General features: G+C 41.3%; 1 protein-coding gene across 11 annotated transcripts in view; it reads left to right on the forward strand.

Annotated features, from left to right (window-relative positions):
- TMEM150C (transmembrane protein 150C) overlaps positions 1 to 18,526 on the forward strand; it is a 90,214-nt gene that overhangs the window by 17,295 nt on the left and 54,393 nt on the right. Inside the window, exons 1-2 of one of the 11 annotated variants that reach the window (XM_082389428.1) lie at positions 8,350 to 8,530; positions 10,692 to 10,863. The exons of 5 other annotated variants lie outside the window; for them this stretch is intronic. Coding sequence is in view for 5 of the 6 variants with exons in the window: in XM_082389426.1 (XP_082245552.1) it covers positions 10,589 to 10,863 (275 nt within the window). In the remaining variant the exon portion in view is untranslated. Of the gene's footprint in view, positions 1 to 744; positions 823 to 8,349; positions 8,531 to 8,567; positions 10,864 to 18,526 lie in introns of those variants that run through there. 5 more of the 11 variants (XM_082389423.1, XM_082389426.1, XM_082389427.1 and 2 more) reach the window with 5 other exon arrangements.

The following is an 18,526-nucleotide window of genomic DNA, read 5'->3' on the forward strand; positions in this document are numbered from 1 at the left end:
TCTTGGTTTTCCTTGAGAACAGTGGCCCAATGTAAGTGATTCACCCAAAGTATCTGAAATATTTTTAGCAAAAATTATTGATGACAGGACATTTAATGTTTGAAATGATAGGTTTTTCAGCTGTTGAAACGATATGTAGTTTATTGGCATAGGTGGTCTGTGCTGTTTGCATCAGAATCACAATAGCTTAGTTTAATGTTTCCCGCTTACCGAGATCAGACTCTTTTTGTAGAAGTTTGGTTAGACTAGATAGTCCTGGTTATGATACTGTTGTTTTGTTTCCTTTCTTTTTTTTTTTAAATATTCATTTATTTATTTGGTTGCCCTGAGTCTTAGTTGCAGCAGGCGGGCTCCTTAGTTGCGGCTCGCAGACTCCTTAGTTGTGGCTCTCGGGCTCCTTAGTTGTGGCATGCGAACTCTTAGTTGCAGCATGCACGTGGGATCTAGTTCCCTGACCAGGGATCGAACCTGGGCCCCCTGCATTGGGAGTGCGGAGTCTTAACCACTGTGCCACCAGGGAAGTCCCTGTTTTGTTTTCTTTTGTTTTTCCCAGTAGGCCAGAAAAGGAAGTAGCAACATTACTCAGAATAATTATTAGACTTGGAGATGTAAATGTCAGCATTTAAGCCCTGGCCTGACCACCCTCTAGCTGGCTGTGTGCTTGAATAAGTTATTTAATTTATGGAAGCCTAGAGTTTCTGTTGTTCATCAGTAAACTGTGGGTTTGTCTGTCTTGCTCACTAGACTGTAAGCTTCTTCAGAGTAGGGGTGGTGTGGCTCATCCATCATTGGAAACTCGATACTTGGGATGCGGCCTGGCAGGTTAAGAACTCTATAAATAATTGTCAGGTAAAGCAGATTCATCTTACTTACTTTATAGGTTGTTTGAAAGAGCAGGTAGGATGAACAGCAGTAGAGTATAGTGCTCAGAGCTCAGCCCCTGGGTCCCAATCCCGGCTCCAGCAAGTGACGGTGGGTGAGTAATTATTCTCTGGGCATCTGTGAAAGTGGATGGTGGTACCTACCTCCTAGGGTTGTATTAGATGCGCCTGTGCACAGTAATTGCTATATGCATACCAGCTATTTTTTTTTTTTAATTCTGCTGCCTTCAGTAACATAATCGTCTGGTTTTTTTTTTACTTTATTTTTTATTTATTTATTTTTTATTTATTTATTTATTTATTTATTTATTTTTGGCTGTGTTGGGTCTTCGTTTCTGTGAGAGGGCTTTCTCTAGTTGCGGCAAGAGGGGGCCACTCTTCATCGCAGTGCGCGGGCCTCTCACTATCGCGGCCTCTCTTGTTGCGGAGCACAGGCTCCAGACGCGCAGGCTCAGTAGTTGTGGCTCACGGGCCTAGTTGCTCCGCGGCATGTGGGATCTTCCCAGACCAGGGCTCGAACCCATATCCCCTGCATTAGCAGGCAGATTCTCAACCACTGCGCCACCAGGGAAGCCCCATACCAGCCATTGATGTAACGTGTGAATGGGTTTTAAAAAGTGCTATTCACATCAAGGTAGTACTTTTCAATGATGTCTTACCCAGTGTTGGACACACTGTGAAATACTTCCAGTACTGGGTCTTTCCTTATCTTAACTAGTGGTAATTCAGTTCCATTTCACATTTTCTAAAGCCCTCTTACAGTGTCTTTCACCTGGACCCTTTTAGTGACACCCATGACCACCTGAATGCAAAGTATAAGTTCAGAGAAGGCCTGACCTTGGCTGCCCTGGCCTGGCACTGCTGCCTGCTCTCTTTTTCCACTGTTTGCTATGTAGAAATAACTCTGGTCAATTCCCAGGCAGTAAAGATTGTTAAGATTATGCTAAATAATTCTGATTTCATATGTGCAGACACTGTAGTAGTTTCCACTCTGGTGTCCCTGCCTCCTGCCTCTTGGCCACTAGAGCCTCATGTGCGCAGTGCTATCTGCCTCATCTTGCCGTTATTTCACTCTCGTAAGGTCTCCCCAGCCCAGGAACCCTCTTGAGATAGTATCTTATTATAGGACCAAATCCAAGCTACCGGTGTTGCCTTTCAAGGCCATGCATAATCTGAGCCCTTTTAAAAAAATTTTTCTTTATTTTCTTTATTTATTTTTGGCTGTGTTGGGTCTTCGTTGCTGTACACGGGCTTCCTCTAGTTGAGGCGAGCGGGGGCGACTCTTTGCTGTGGTGCACGAGATTATTGCTGTGGCTTCTCTTGTTGTGGAGCGTGGGCTCAGTAGTTGTGGCTCACAGGCTCTAGAGCGCAGGCTCAGTAGTTGTGGCACACGGGCTTAGTTGCTCCGCAGCATGTGGGATCTTCCCAGACCAGGGCTCGAACCCGTGTCCCCTGCATTGGCAGGCGGATTCTTAACCACTGCACCACCAGGGAGGTCCCCTCTGAGCCCATTTTATCTGTCCATGTTTTACTTCCAATTCCTCTCTAATGTAGACTTTTACTGCCCACTCACTGGGGTGTAGTCTTGTCTTTCTTTCATTTTCATGATTCCCCACACTGAAATGACCTCCCTGCCCGTTCTATTTATTTACATTTGCCCATGGATTTAAGGCCCCCCTTTTTCATAAACCCTATCTCTTCCTGAACATTAATTGGGTTCTCCTGTATTTTTACATTTGGTTATATTTAATATAGAGCTTTCTTAGGTGCCATTTTGAAAATTAGTATCTTCTCATTAATGACTCAGATGTTAACTTGATAGTATTAAAATTATTATAAGCTTACCAGTTACACATTCAGGAAAATTGTACTAGTTTCTTAGTAGTGTAAGTTTTAAAAAATTTAACTTTTTCCTCTTGGCAGCTGTAATTACACCGCACTGCCTATAAATAAAGCCCTGGAGTCCAGACCATATGCAGTAAAACAAAATAATATAATTGAGCAAAGCAGGGCTACTATTCCTAGTATGGGACTCATAAGTCTCTATTTCTTGACTTTTATAATACATGAGACTTTGGCTGTTTCCATATATCAACATTTCTTCACTATTAAACCATGGATAGGCGATAGAATTAAGAGCCAGAACCCTGATATCATTTAAGTACATAGTAAGAATTCAATAACTGTTGTGGACAGATTAGTTTGTGGTTTATTTTTGGCTCCTCAATGATTTAGTCTGATTTGTACATGTCAATTCACTTTTCTGTACTAATTTAGTAGATCCTCTAAAATATTACAATTTTATTAAACTTAAGATATAATGGACTTCCCTAGTGGTGCAGTGGTTAAGAATCCACGTGCCAATGCAGGGGACACGGGTTCGAGCCCTGGTCTGGGAAGACCCCACATGCCGTGGAGCAAGTAAGCCCGTACGCCACAGCTACTGAGCCTACGCTCTAGAGCCCGCGAGCCACAACTACTGAAGCCCGCGCGCCTACAGCCCGTGCACCACAACTACTGAGCCTGCGCTCTAGAGCCTGCGAGCCACGGCTACTGAGCCCGTGTGCCACAACTACTGAAGCCCACGTGCTTAGAGCCTGTGCTCCGCAACAAGAGAAGCCACCGCATTGAGAAGCCCGCGCACCGCAACAAAGAGTAGCCCTCACTCGCTGCAACTAGAGAAAGCCTGCGTGCAGCAACGAAGACCCAACGCAGCCAAAAATAAATAAGTAAATAATAAAATAAAAGATATAATGAAATAAAATTTTATTGCTAGAGTACAAACATACTACATATGTCATGAGAATCAGCTTCATCTTCCTTCCTTTCTTCCTCCCTCCCTTCTTTTTCTTCTTTTCTTTCACATCAATGGGCATCTGAAATGCAGAGAGCATTGGGCTAGAAGGAGCTGTGTGAACAAGTGGATGAGTAAAACATTGCCTTCTCCCACTAAGAAGTCACAGCCTAACACTAGAGACACATGTGAATAACTATGGTCTAACGATAATATGAGATTGAATTAAATAAGCATAAATAATTGCATACTCATACTGGGTAAATACAGAGAAAGAAGGCGAAGCTTAGAAAGTACAATGTATAAACATAGTAAATCAGACTTACTAAGTTTCCAGTATGAGCTAAGCTCTGTGCTAGGTCATAATTATGTTACTATATCCTCACAACAAATATTTGAGGTAGGTATTTTAATCTACTTTTCAGAAATAAATAAATGGGAGCACACTGTGAAAGAGGCAGAGCTGTGATTCAAATCTAGCCCACTATTTTACTATACCAGCCTGTCTTTATGCCAGTATAAAAATAAAGTTTAATATGTAAATAAGAAGGTTTTGATGGGTACTTCAAAATAACCACAAAGCTTTGCAGAGGTTGGCATTTCTCCAGAGGAAATTAGCCAGGACAAAAGGCAATAAAGTACATAACATATAATGCACAAGGGAAAAAAAAACCCTTTAAAGAAAATACCCTTCAGTTTTGAAGCCTCCCAAGTAATGAATGGTAATCTCTTCTTTATTAATTTGACCACTAAAAGAACAGGTAGAGATATTGAATGATTATGTTGTGAATCTTCAAATAAAACTAACTTTCTTTAGGGTTATTACATAGATTTCAAAGGGGTCTTAGGCACAATTTTTATATGTAGTTATGTATTACAGCAGTTATTCCAGATGAACGTTAGAAACACTGTCAAATTCCAAATTAATCCCCTTGAGTTTTTTCTGTTAAATTCTTTGATATCTCTAAATTAATTTGGCGAGAGTGGCTTTCTTCACAGCATTCTAATTAACCCTCCAGGAGCATTTATTCAAGTTTTTTTGTGTCTCTCAGAGTTTTGTGGGTTTTTTCATGTACATTTTTCATTACAAATAGTCCTAGATATTTCATGGGTTTTGTTGCTATTGTAAATCTATTATGTTTCTATTTTTTTCCTGTATAATTAAAAGCTGTTTGAATTTTCATCTTTTATCCAACCCTTTATATGAACACTCATTAATTCCAATAATATTTTAATCATCTCTGGTCTTACTGTTGCAGATAATAATTCCATTTCTGTATTTCTTATAACTAGACCCCTTATTTCTGTTTCTTTTTTATTGAATTGGTAAAACCTGCCCGAACAGTGTTAATAGTTGTTAAAAAAAAAAAATTCAACTGAGTAAAATTTAAAGATCTTACTGGCTTTATTTAATGACTCGTGAATCGGGCAGCATCCCATTTAGCAGATAGAAAGGAGTTCCGAGAAGCTGTAGAAAATGGAAGATTTTATAGGCAGAAGGACGCGGGGCAAGGAATTTATTCTAGCAAAGAGTGGATTTTTTTCAGGCAGTATCCCCTTCCTTTAGGGGAAGACAGGGGTCTCTCAAGCAGATTACCTCATTAGTGCTGACCAAGTAATTTCAGACCGACTGGTTACATCCTGGGAGAAGCTAAAACAGCAGTTAGGTTAGGTATTAACTCTTGGTTTGGTGATATGGGCTTAGTACAAGTGACTCCATTTGGGGACTGTTGTCTTATTTAACATAATCATGGTAATCTATTCATTCATCTTGGTTTCGTTTAATCAGAAAGTTCTCTTTTTACACCAAAAAAATGATATTGGCTAATGGTAATAATGAGAGATACTTATTATAAAACCCTTCTATTCCTAGTTTCCCAGATATTTTGCAAGGAATGAGCACTGAATTTGGTCAAATGCCTTTTCAACATCCTCGTAGGGTTTCTTTTATTTGACTTATTATTGCGTTATCTTCGTAATAATAATTATGTATTTCCTGGGATAAACTCTCCTATGCCATGGTTTATTTTTCTTTTAGTATACTGTTGACTTTATGTGCTGTTTTCTATTTAGGACTTTTTACTCATGTTATTCGTCAGCATTATTCATACTCATAAGTATGCATATTATATACAGTTGCATTTGGGGATCACATTGTATATATGCTTTTGTATCCTGAATTTTATACTTATATATCATAGCATTTTCCTATGGCATTAGAAATTCTTCAAAACATATTTCAATGGCTGTACAATATATTATGGGTTATTTTAACTTCCTTAATCTTCCTGTTTTTCTATTTGCTTTAAGTTTTTCTAATTTTTTACTGCTATAAATAAGGCAGGGATGAACATCTTTATATATAAAAGTTTGTTCATATTGCTGATTGTTTCTGTAGTGTATTAGTTTCCAAGGGCTACCACAACAGATTATACAAACTTAGTAGCTTAACACACCAGAAGTTTATTCTCTCATAGTTCTGGAGACCAGAAGTTCAAAACCAAGGTGTTGGCAGGGCCGTGCTCCCTTTGAAGGCTCTATAGGGAGAGGGAGAATGATTCCTTGCTTCTTCCATCTTCTGGTGGCTCCTGGCATTCCTTGGATTGTGGCAACATCACTCCAATCTCTGCCTGTCTTCACATGGCCTTCTTCTCTATGTGTGGTCTCTCTGTGTCCTCTCCTTTTCTTATAAGGACACCAGTCATTGAATTTAGGGCCTACCTTAAACCCATGATTATTTGTTTTAAGATACTTTGTTAATTATATCTGCATAGGCCCTGTTTTCAAATATGGTTACGTTCACAGGTAACGAGGGGTCGGACTTGGACATATCTTACTTGAGAGGGACAATATTTAACCCACTACACTTTCTGTGAGTAGAAATACAAAGGCAAAGGATAGGAACCTTCTTAGCCTCTTGATACTTATTACCAAATTATTTTCCAAAATGTGTAAAAGGCCCTGGTTCATCAGCCATGTAAAGAGCACTCATTTATCTACATCTTCACCTGCATTAAGAATTTTTTTTAAACAAATGTTTATTGAGTTCTCACTTTGTGCCCACATTGTTTATCTAAAAATCGCCATGTGCGTCTTTTTTTGTTTTTTGGCCACTTCACAGCATGTGGGATCTAGTTCCCCAACCAAGGATTGAACCCGCACCCCCCTGCATTGGAAGTGCAGAGTCTTAACCATTGGACCGCCAGAGAAGTCCCTAAGTATTACCATTTAAAAAAAAAAACACTTTGTCTTTTGGATAGAGTAAAAATGGAAACTGATTTTTAAAATTTCATTTCATCAGTTGCTCGTAAAGTTGACAAAATTCTGTGTGCTTAATATGAACATTTGTTTTTCTGTAAAATCTTTATTCATGTCTTTTGCCCATTTTTCTTTTGATGCATTTGTTGTTTTCTTATTGATACAGTCATTATATATGAAGAATATTATCCCTTTGTTGTATTGCTTATAAATGTTTTCCCAGTTTGTCATTTACCTTTTAATTTTACAGAAGTTTAGCCTTATGTGGTCAAGGATATCAATATTTTCTTTGTGGTTTCTTCCTTTGTTTCTAAACTTCAGAAAATGCTTCCCTATCCAGACATTAGCTGAATATTAGCTAATGTTTAATTAATATTAGCTAAGACTTCTAGCCATGTTATAGTTTCAAGTTTTATATTTTACTCTTTATTTCACCTGGATTACGTGTATGATATGAGATAAGAATCTAAATAGATGGAGTTTTTTCCCCCATTTTAAAGTTGATTTTCCCAGCACTTGTATTAAATAATGTGTGTATTCCCCGTTAATTCCTTAAAAGCTGTGGTTCTCAGCCAGAGGTGATTTTTGCCTCCCAGGGACATTTGACAATGTTGGGAAACCTTTTTGGTTGTCATAGCAGGAATGAGAGTGCTACGGCCATCTAATGGGTGGAGGTAGGGATCATGCTAAACCTCTTAGGATGCATAGGGCAGCCCCCTCACAACGAAGATTTATCCAGCTCAAAATGTCAGTGGTGCCACTGTTGAGAAGCTTTAACGTTTATCTTAGACTAGTAGACCTTCCCCATATTAGATATTCGATGTTGTTAAATATACAACTATGCTGCTACTCACTCCAGAACCTACTACACAGAGCTGCCCATGTGAGAAGTAGCTCAGTCCCAGGTTGGTACCTACATTTCCTGGGGCTTTCCTTTTTTTTTTTTTTTTTTTTTTTTTTCCAACTCAGAGGCCCTTTCTGATTTTTTTACATGTTTTTACATATGGAACGCATCACCTGACTGGGAATTACATAGCCTCTCCCTGTTCTGGTTTCCTGGCACCTCTGAGGTGTACTGTATTTTAAATTTTTAAAACTTCCTATTTTCCTGATACCTCAACATCCCCACAAGCAGGCTGTGGACACCCTGCCCAGATGACCCTGTCAGTGTGATAGGCTGGTCCTGCCACAAGTTCCCCTCTGGACCTCCCCTGACTGTGATCTCATGACGGTCAAACATGCCAGTGAAATCCCCTGGCACATTTTGCATGTGCACTTTCCCCTGACCCCTGTAAAGGCAATGCCCCGGGCCGCTCACTTTCCCTGCTGCCACCTGCTTGGTTGAGCCGCTCCCAGGCGCTCCTCCCACGTGGTCCCCTGCGCGTCCCGCAGCGCCTCCCTCTTCTAGGGCCCGTGCATATAATCAAGCTCTTTCACTTTCATACCCCTCTCCCCGGCGTTATTTCCGTGTCTGCTTCAGACCGATCATCCATAAACAAAAACCACCCCGAACAACATTTTAAGTCACATAATTACTCCTTGCAACACAACTGGCGAGGAGGATGGGGTGATTTAAGTCACGGACTGCGCGTGGCTGGTGAGTGGGCTGTGGCGCCTGGGCTTCAGCATTTGGGAGGCTCTGTGTCTTGGCGTTCAAGCGCGCTGCCTTGTGTCGCCCCTCCGAGTGCCGCCAAGACTCCCCACCCTAAAGGGCGGACCTTGCCTCAAGCCCAGCAGAACTTCCCAGGATCCCATTTCCCAGCCGTGAGCCTCGCAGGAGGGGTCAGGTCGTCCTGGCGCTGCCCGGACACGGAGCCGCTGGGCAGCTTGCCTGTCACTTCGCCTGCGGTCCCGGAGCTTGGACTAACTAGGGAAGAACCCCTGTCTGTGTCTTGGTTAGGGCACCGCAGAGTGGCGCCAAGCGCTGCGTGTTAGCGCCCAAAACGGAGGGGTCGGTGTGACCCGGTCCACACCGCCCTTGTGACTTTGAGTGACACCGTGGAGGAGGAGTACTGCTCCCTTCCCATTCAGTGTCGGGAGATCCCCGCCTCGGAGTGTCGGCCGTGGGGTCCTGTAAGGGTCAGTGCTGCCGGGGTTGGCGACCCCTTGTCCGCTACGTCCCTCTTGCGAATCCCAAGCCCCTGGGTTATCAGGGATCCCATCTATGCAGATGGGTGGCTCAATTAAAAAAAAAAAGATGGGGGGCTGGTGAGGGGGAGGAGCACATTAATCTTGCTCCCCCAAAACACCTCCCCCAAAACACCTGAGGCAGTTTCTCGGTTTGCGTGAGGTGACAAATCTCCCGGTCAATTTTAGCGCTACTGACACGCTAATAGTCTCCTTAGAATTAAATTGTCACAAAACAAAGAATTTAGAAGACAAAGTTGAGGCCCTGTTGATCTCCTACTTGGAGACCCCAGCCCCTCTAGAGGGAGGTTGAAGGGGACCCTCTAGAGAGGGAGTCTCCTGCCCCCTCCCTCACAGCAGCCGTCACTGGGGACCACCAGGAATTTGTCCAAAGAAAGGAAAAAAATTTAGCTGCCTAGAGATACCAAACACTCAAACAGATTTTTAACAAAACAGAGAAAAGGAAGGGTTGGTGGGGGGCTGTCCCAGAGAGAGGCGTCTGCCTAGAGTTATGGTGGTCCTTCCTCTTCGCCCTTCCCTTTTATTAAAACTAAAGACCACTGCTTTCAGGTGGCTAAATGAATAAAGCCGTTGGGTAGAGAAACTGCCACTTTTGGTGGCTACAAGCCCAAGGATAAAGAAAGGAAGGAAGGGAGGGAGGGAGGAAGGAAGGAAGGAACTGTAAACCTTATGAACCCAGCAAAGACCAGGTGTAGCAAACATAATCCTAGTCCTGGATTACTTGCTGATTAAACCAACAATGACAACAAAAAAACCCTAAATAGAGGACAAATAATAAATAACAGGTAATTAAATAAATTATATATGTATATGTGTATATATAACTAAGTTAAAACAAGGGTCCCTATTTGATCCAATTGGAAATCCAAAATTTATGTACAATTTTTGTATACTGAAGAATATCTGTAACAAAAAGATGAAAAGGGTGCTGATTGGCATTTGTGCCTCGGCAACCTAGAGGTTTAACATTTGCTAAAATGCACCAGCTGACAAAACTTCCTGAACCTAATGATAATACTGGGGCTCAAATTAGAGTTATACCTGGGCATCCCAGTAAATTTAAACATTGTGCCACCTATAACCTTAAAAAGGTAACTAAATATCAATATAAAAGAGGGGAAAATATAGGTATATGCCACACTTTAACTGTAGCCTTTAACTGTAACCCATTGCACTTTAACTCAATTTAACTGTAATCCCTTGCCCTAAAATATTCCATATTAGCCATAGATGCTCTAATATCATGAATAATACATTAAAATCAATGTAAGTTTTGGGCACTTACAAATTGGCTTGATAAATGGAACCCTATGTATCCCAGTTAAAATAGTTAATATGGCCCAAAATAAATTAAGACCTTCAAAGATGAAAACTTACTGTATAAAACCCAGTAAATAAAGGAATGATTATCCCCCCTGCTTCTCTATGTGACAGCCCAATTTTGTCTGTTCTTAAATCTGAAGAATAAATAAGTGAAGGTGCCTTGTGATAGAGTACTACAACCTTGATGCTGTGGTCCCAACCATCAAGGCCCCGATACCCAGTACCCAATGTTATTGAAATGACCGATTCTATTCAATTAATAACAAGTAAAAACTTTGCTCTTATAGATTGGCTATCATGTCCCATTCAGTGCCTATTTCAGCAGCCTCTCAGCTGCAGTTTGCCCCCACCTCCAACGGGACACGATACACCTGTACCATGGGGTACCTCAGCTGTGCCATCACACACAGTCTTTGCAGACAAGATCTTGATTACCTTCGCCTTTCTGCAGGAGCACAGGTATGACAGTACATTGATAACAACTTCCTCCAAGGACATTCATAGGACGCACATTAGTGTGTGTTAATAACTAAACATCATTTAGTCCTTTTTGGATTCTGGTGACAGCATGTTTCTCATTTATGAATTTTACTTACAAATTGAAATCTACAGGCACTCCTGTTAGTGTCTTCAAAAACTTCACTATAGAGGCTTTGGCAACCTCTTCTCATGCCTCCTGGAGTCTCTGGACCACTTGTAATAGCCACTGGTTGCCCCAGGGCTTCTGATGCAAGAAACTGCCCCTTGGTCTCGTGCTATACACCATTAAAACAAGTGACTGGCTACTTACTGAGCTTTCCTGGAAATAGAGGTTCTCACACACCCTGAGCCTGTGACCCTCCACACCCAGCTGTCCCTTATGCTTTGGATCATGAAAATGACACCTCACAAGCTCAGCATGGTTACCAAGGCCTCCTTAAGACAAGATGGAGCCAAACCTGGACCCTCTGGTGTATTCCACCTGAAGGAGGGGGTGGCTTCCCTTGCCCTCAGTCCCTTGCAAGATGCCAAGGTGCTGGAGGAGGTCACCTGTCCCCCAGAACACTTGGCTACCGGGGGAGCGTCTTTGGATTAACTGAGTGAAGAGCAGTGGGAGTTCCTATACTGTGCAGACAGCACTGCTAACCATCATGTGTGATGGAGCTCCGTGGAATGTTGCTACTTTCCATCCCTGAGCCACATTGTCCCCGGTAAAGGATGGGATCCCAGAAACAACATACTCAGCCAAATTCCAGGCTGTCTTCTCAGTGTCTGGAAGCCCTGGCCAACAGTGACCCCATTTCATATTGATTATAAACTGTTGGGCCATTGCCTAAAAGTGATCCCCTTCAGGGTAAAATATTTTAGAACTCTCTTGCCTCACAGGTACCCAAAATATAAATCACAATTGCACGTGCCTCTGCAGATACTAAGGCCAGATCACTCCTTATTCCCTTCAGACATTACTGGCAGTAACTAAGACACATATTTTCACTTTTCAAAATACACAAGACTGGACTCTAGGAAGAGGTAGCCAACAGAACTTTTATGTCCCTGATAGGTCCCAAATAACCAACTGAATTGAGAGACATATGGTCTCTCAAACAACCCCTTTTCAAATTCTAGTACAACAAATAGTAAACTCTAAAGTTCTCTATCTTGCCCCAAGCCTTAACTTATTTTTATAAATTTTCAATCTTACCTCTCATCCCTTAGGGCTGGGGATCAGGTCAAGGGCACATACTTTCCTAGGACTCATTAACCACAGATTGTTCCACAGGCCGGGCAGCTGCTCATCTGATACAGGACCCATCTGAACCAAAACTTCCACCAAAACTAAAACAAAAACCTGTCAGGTGCAGCTGTACACCATTCTGTTGACTGTTGGTCTTATTACTACTGGTCTGGGTGTTTTCATTGGTTTACAATCTGGAAGCCCACAACAACTCGAGTGGGTACCAGTTTGGAAAGGATCCCCCAATCCCGCATCCCAGACCACATTGCCTGGCCCAGAATCTCACGGCTGGAGACGACATCGCTCCAACCCCAAGACCTTGCCATTGGAGATGACTTCACCCCCTGTGCCTGAGGTGTCTTCACCTCTCACACTAAAACCTCCACCCAGGGACACTCATGGCCCACCTCTCCTATGGCACAAAGTGGACACGGGACATTCTTGCTTTTCTTCCTGAGCCTGCAGTCCGCTTAGCCCACAATTCTAGTATACTCCTTGCTCTCTGCCAAAACATACACCCTATGCTTCCTTGCCTAAAGGGAAATCAGATAGAGGTTGCTAAAATTAATGGAGATTATTGCTTTCTCCAGGAGGCACCCGTCTTATGTCAGCCAACCCTTTGACTTCCTGGGGAGAGGACCACCCACTCCCTGATGCCTTTTCCTGTACCGCCCACCACCCTCACCCAGTTTGCCACCACAGTCTCTTGCCTTTTGTCTCTGACCATGACCACCATGACCACTCTTCCCCCTTGGTTAAACACAACACCACATTCTCACCAGTACATTGTGCTCTCGATAATGGCACCTTCAGGTACTATTGTGGCCCGGACTCATAGGCACAGCACCTTATATATTTTTTCTTGTTGGCTCCCCCATCTTTTCCCTAACGAAACCATACCCCAGGGTGCAACGGTTACACTAGGGTTTCCCAGTTCTTTATCTGCCAGGTGCTTCCCGCTTCCGTCAACCCAAGGACAATATTTATTCCTGTCCCAGTAAGACTTGCCATAGACCTCAGGAGCAGCCAGCATTGGCACCAGTATAGCCTTTCTCAAACAAAATCAAATCATAACTGCCAACCAGCGCCTCTCCGTGGCCCTTTCAGATCAATCAGAGGCTGGACAAAATATTGTCCCTTACGCAACAAGCCCATGAGTCTCTAACCCACATGGTGATGTATAACAGGCTGGCTCTTGACTACTTACTAGCCAGGGAGGGAGGGGTTTGTGCCATTCAGGGTGTGTTCCCCCAAACCCTGGAGCTGGTGCATTACATTAAGAATATGCAGATCATGACCAGCTGAAAGAGGAGGCACGAGCCATCCACACTGGGTCGGCAGGTGGTTCCCTCAGCATCCGAGCTCCCACTTTGGGGAAGTGAAAACCTAGGTCCTTTTGTTTGAAAGCACAGTTTTAATACAGTCACACAAAGAAAGTTAAGTTACAAGATTTATCACTTACAGATCCCAGAAATGGGGGTGTGCAGTGAGCCGGGGGAAGGGCAGCCCTCCATCAGGGGGGAGCAGAAGATAGAGAGCAGGGTAGCAAGCACCTATGACCTATAAGGCAGTTGGGTCTGAGGTCACTAACTTTTCTGGGGCTCAACTCTAAATGGTTATTTTTAAAGGTGCCCCAGGAAAATCAAAGCAGGCACTTGAGGCAGGAATCCTAAGTTCAGGTCCTTGTCTGAATGTCCAGACTCTGGGTGTGAGCAGGGTTATAGTGTAAAATGCTTAGTATATAAAATATACTATAAAATGCCTAGGCAGCAACTCAGAATAGCTGTTTTCTCATCACACAGGGTACTTCCTGCTGTACGACATTATTAACTCTGCACAGGTACAGGCCAAACTACAAGGAATGGGCCAAGAGGTAAAGATCTCTCATACCAGCCAACATCTTCCAACAGATTCACTTAAAATCAGAGATGCTTGGCCTGTTCTCTTCTTGCCTATTGCCCACAAAGTGGGGTGCCTAGCTGTGCGACTGGGTTCCAAACTCTTGTCGGTTGCTTAATAGGACTCTTCCTAATTGTCACCTGTATCAAAGTTTCCCTTCCATGGCTAAATAAGTCAAGCTGTCCCACCCACCTTTAACATCTCCACAGCCCAGGGAGCAAGTGTTATCCAACCCACTTGGTATTGTCAGTGATGTGGAGGCATCACAGGGCCAATTGTATTATAAATTTTTAAAACTTCGTATTTTCCTATTGCCTCAACATCCCCACAAACAGGCTGTGTGCACCCTGCCCAGGTGATCCAGTTAGTGTGATAAGCTAGTTCCTACCACAAGTTTCCCTTCTTGACCTCCCCTGATTGTGACCTAGTGACATTCAAAAGCACCAGTGAAATCCCCTCCTGTCTTTTGCTTGTGTACACACCCAACCCCCGTGAAGGCACCTGACTATGGATTCTTTCTCTCTTTCCCTCTCTCTGCTCCCCATGCTGCTTGATTGAACCCACTCAGTGACTGCTGGTCCCTCCTTCCATGTGGTCCCCTGCCATGCCTCTCCCTTCTAGGACCTGTGAGTCTAATCCATCTCTTTCACTTTCATACACCTCCCCATGGTGTTAAACCAGGTCTGCACCAGACTGATCATCAACAAAAACCCATTTTAAGTGACATAATTATTCCTTACAACACACGTACCTGTGGCGTCCCCAGCCAAATTACTTCTGGTGCACGTAGCCTCAGATCATTCCAAACAAAGCCTCCAAAGTGGGTGAAAAAAGATGCAGCAGTTTTCTGGTGATGTAATAATTAACACAGAGAAACAATTATACTTCTGTAACTTAATGTAGGAATTTCTCTTGGGACTACTGTTCAGTTGATTTGTTTGCTGTTATTTTGCAAAAGACCACATTATGTTTATTACTGAAGTTTTCAATGTTCCTTATGTGTATACTTTAAGTTTATAATATACTTTAACATATGTTAGGGCAGCCCCCTTCTTGGTTCTCATTACAGATGAAGTTGGAATCTTATTGAAGTTTTATGAAACCTACATAAAACTGTGGTTGGTAAACTGTAATGTGTATTAGAATCACTTGGGGAACTTGGTAAGAAGACAATTTCCTTCAAAACCTACCTTCCCCCTCTTGTTGTTCTGTGAAGTCTGGGCTCAGCCCAGGAATATGAATTTTAATAAGCGTCTGAGGGGTTTTTAAGGCAGTAATCCCTAGACCCCTTTTAGAGATACGTTACTGTGGGTAATTTGCACAGAACTGACAACTTCTTACTGTCTCTCCATTTATTTAGGTCTTCTTTTTATCTTTTAGCAAAGTTTTCCCTCCACATATTACATCTTGCTGAGTTCCTTTGGGGAAGCTCTTCTTTTAGGCAGATGAGGGATTTCAGGAACTACAACACCTTTACTTCAAAATAGTTCCGTATCAAAGGGGCATGTTTTGGGGTAGCATATCCTGATCCCCTCAAATCTCACACAGTGACTTTTCAGTGTCTATTTAAGTGATAATTTTTTTCCTTTTTTTAAAAATGTATGTTAATAAAATTCCCAACCCATCTTCACGCTTCTGAAATAATTCATATACCTAGTTGTAGCTTATTCTTTTCGTGCACTCTGAATTTTATTCCTTACAAAAACAATCTCTCCAACTGTGAGAATTTTAGTTCTAAAAAGTAGCTTTGCCTGGCAAAACTACAGTTGTCAAAACCAAGGTTTTAAAGGAGACTGAAGTAAGGAACCAACTTCAGTTTTGAATATGGAACTGAATTCAGTAAAGGGAAAGTTCTAGGTGGTAACCTCTTCCAACACAAACCAAATTTGTTGATACTAAAACCTGTATTGATAGGTAACTTTTTTCCTGATTCACATTCTTCAGTTGATCAGAAAACATATCTGTGGTTTTCTAATTCATTGAGAGACTGACTATGCTTTGGACTTGAAGTCTCCCTTTTTTGTTTTTACGAATTTGGCTAAATACTCCTTAAACTATGGTCATTTGAGGGGATTATTAGAGTACTTACTGGAATGTTCGGGGAAGTTCCCTAATGGTCAATCCATCAGGGAGTCAAAGGGATCTTTCTGATCCACTCAGGAGACTCACCCACAAGATCCAGGGACAGAAATGATTGCTGTCCTTTTTTTTTTTTGTATAAGGGCATAAACTGTGGATATGTGAAAAAAATGAAGAATTTATAATTTTTGATAAAGAATTATAAAATTTCATCAAATCAAAACTGAGAGTTGATGTCTTTTGTTTCTAATCAGAAATGAAATTGGTCTATAGTTTTTTTTTGGAGATAATGCTTTTCAGTTTTTGGTATCAGAAATATCCTATTTTCAAAAAACTTTGGGTAGCTTCCCATCTTTTTCATGTTCTAATATATTTAGCTTTAAAATTAGCTTTTCCTTAAAATTTTGAAACTGTTAAAAAATAACATTGAGAAAAAAGAAAATTCATGACTCTCACACAGATATAAAAATGAACATGTGTTATAGACTTTATGGTACTCAGTAGTCAGTGAGGGAACCAGGCAGATGTTATAACAAGTTCAAAGAGAATTTTTTTAAATGGACACACTTACAGATCGACAATACTGAATTATAGATAAGCAATATTGAAATGAATGAATAAATGTGCAAATGAAAACAAAAGCTTTCACAGGCAAGAGGAGAATCAGTTGAACTTCTACCAGACAGAACAGAATTTGCATGTCTATTGATAAGAATTATTTTGCACTGCTCTCAGTTACCTGTAATTTACAATTGTAAAATAGCTTTCATAGAATCAGATAACCTGGAAAGTTGTCCTCTAGATGATACAGTTTTCCACTGCACACAACTTTTTTCCTACAAAAAAATGACACATTAGTAAAGCTAAAGAAATCATACATTTATTCAACAAAAGTTTGAATTTCTATCCAGTGTCAATTTATTTCTGAATTTGATCCATTTGGATTGCCTACGTTTAGATTCAGTTTTGGAAATTCAAATATTTCCAGAATATAGTCTATTGCATTGCGATTTTCAAATGTATTAGCATTCAATTGCTTATAATATTCTCTTATGATTAAAAAAATCTGTATTTTCTAGAACTTTCTTTGAAATTATTTTTGAATTCCTATGATTCAAATATCAAAAATTATTAAGTTATATGGTGAAGTATATCTTTCCTATCTTTTCCCCTATCTGCCTAATTCCCACTCCTCCCAACAAGTAACTACTATTTGTTTTATATGTGTGTGTGTATATAAAACCGTACACATATGTGCATATATATACATATATATATATGTATATATATGTAGTAGACTGAAAAAAAAAAACCCACACAACATGAGAGCTGTGAGTTCAGTTTTACTGGGGGCTGGCTGAGGACTGTGCCCAGGAGACAGCCCCCTTGGTAGCTCCAAGCAACTGCTCTGAAGAAGTGCAGGTAGGGGGAGATCAGTATGCATGTGATTTTGGTGAAGGGGGCACGTGCGTCAAGCACACATTTTGGCAGAGGCTTGCTGCTAGTCAGGAGGAGCAGATGTCTCCGTTAATGATTTTAGTGCTTTTCTACGTGTGAGAAGGTGAAAGAATTTGTGTTCATAAAATTTCCTCCTGAAAATATCTAACTATCAGAAGGCCCGTTCTGCCACTTTTTCCCAGAACACAGAGTGCCTCATTCCTCATCTCTGCCCTGAATTCCTTTCAGGGTGTGTTGGAGGTCAGAGCCTGCAGTGGTTAATGACCTAATCCTTGTAGAGCCAGATGGGAAGCATCGCTCTTTAGCTGGCAGCACCAATCAATGTAAATACACATGGTAGATATTTTCTAATAGTATTTTTGCATATTTTTATTTTTAAGATATTTGATTTATCAAATTTTCTGTGGTGGAGGTAGCTGGTTTAAGAACCAGCTCTTGGATTTTTCTTTATGTTAATTTGCTCTTTTTTATAATTCGTCGAGTGTTGCTCTTAGCTTTATTATATTCTCCCTCTTAGTTTCCTTGCATTTGTCCTTTTTTCCCCTAAATTCATGAAGAGAATTCTTCTTTTATTCTTCCTTCCTTTTTTTATTATAATGAAAATATTTAAGGTCACCCATTTATTCCTGAGTATAACCTGGGCTGCATCTTCCTACATACAATATTTGACAAATTCAGAAAGATTATGCCGATATGCCTTATCACCAGCACTAATTCTTGTCATTTTTATTAAAATTTTGCTGACTTCATAAGCAAACATGTTATCTCATTGTCTTATTCATACTCTTTTATAGGTTCTCCACTGGCTTCTTATTCTCAGCCTATATAAACCATTGTGCTCAGTCTTGCCATAGTTCCCATCCCCAAAGATCTTTGATCCTGGCTCGTCTTTGAACTATTGCTCCATCTGTCTGTTTATAGCCAAAGCCCTTGAAAGAGTAGCCGCTGCCTCACTGCTTTCTCAACCCAGTT

The sequence above is a fragment of the Balaenoptera borealis genome, assembly GCF_965194805.1.
Source record: "Balaenoptera borealis genome assembly, chromosome: 4".
NCBI classification, from domain to species: Eukaryota; Metazoa; Chordata; class Mammalia; order Artiodactyla; family Balaenopteridae; genus Balaenoptera; species Balaenoptera borealis.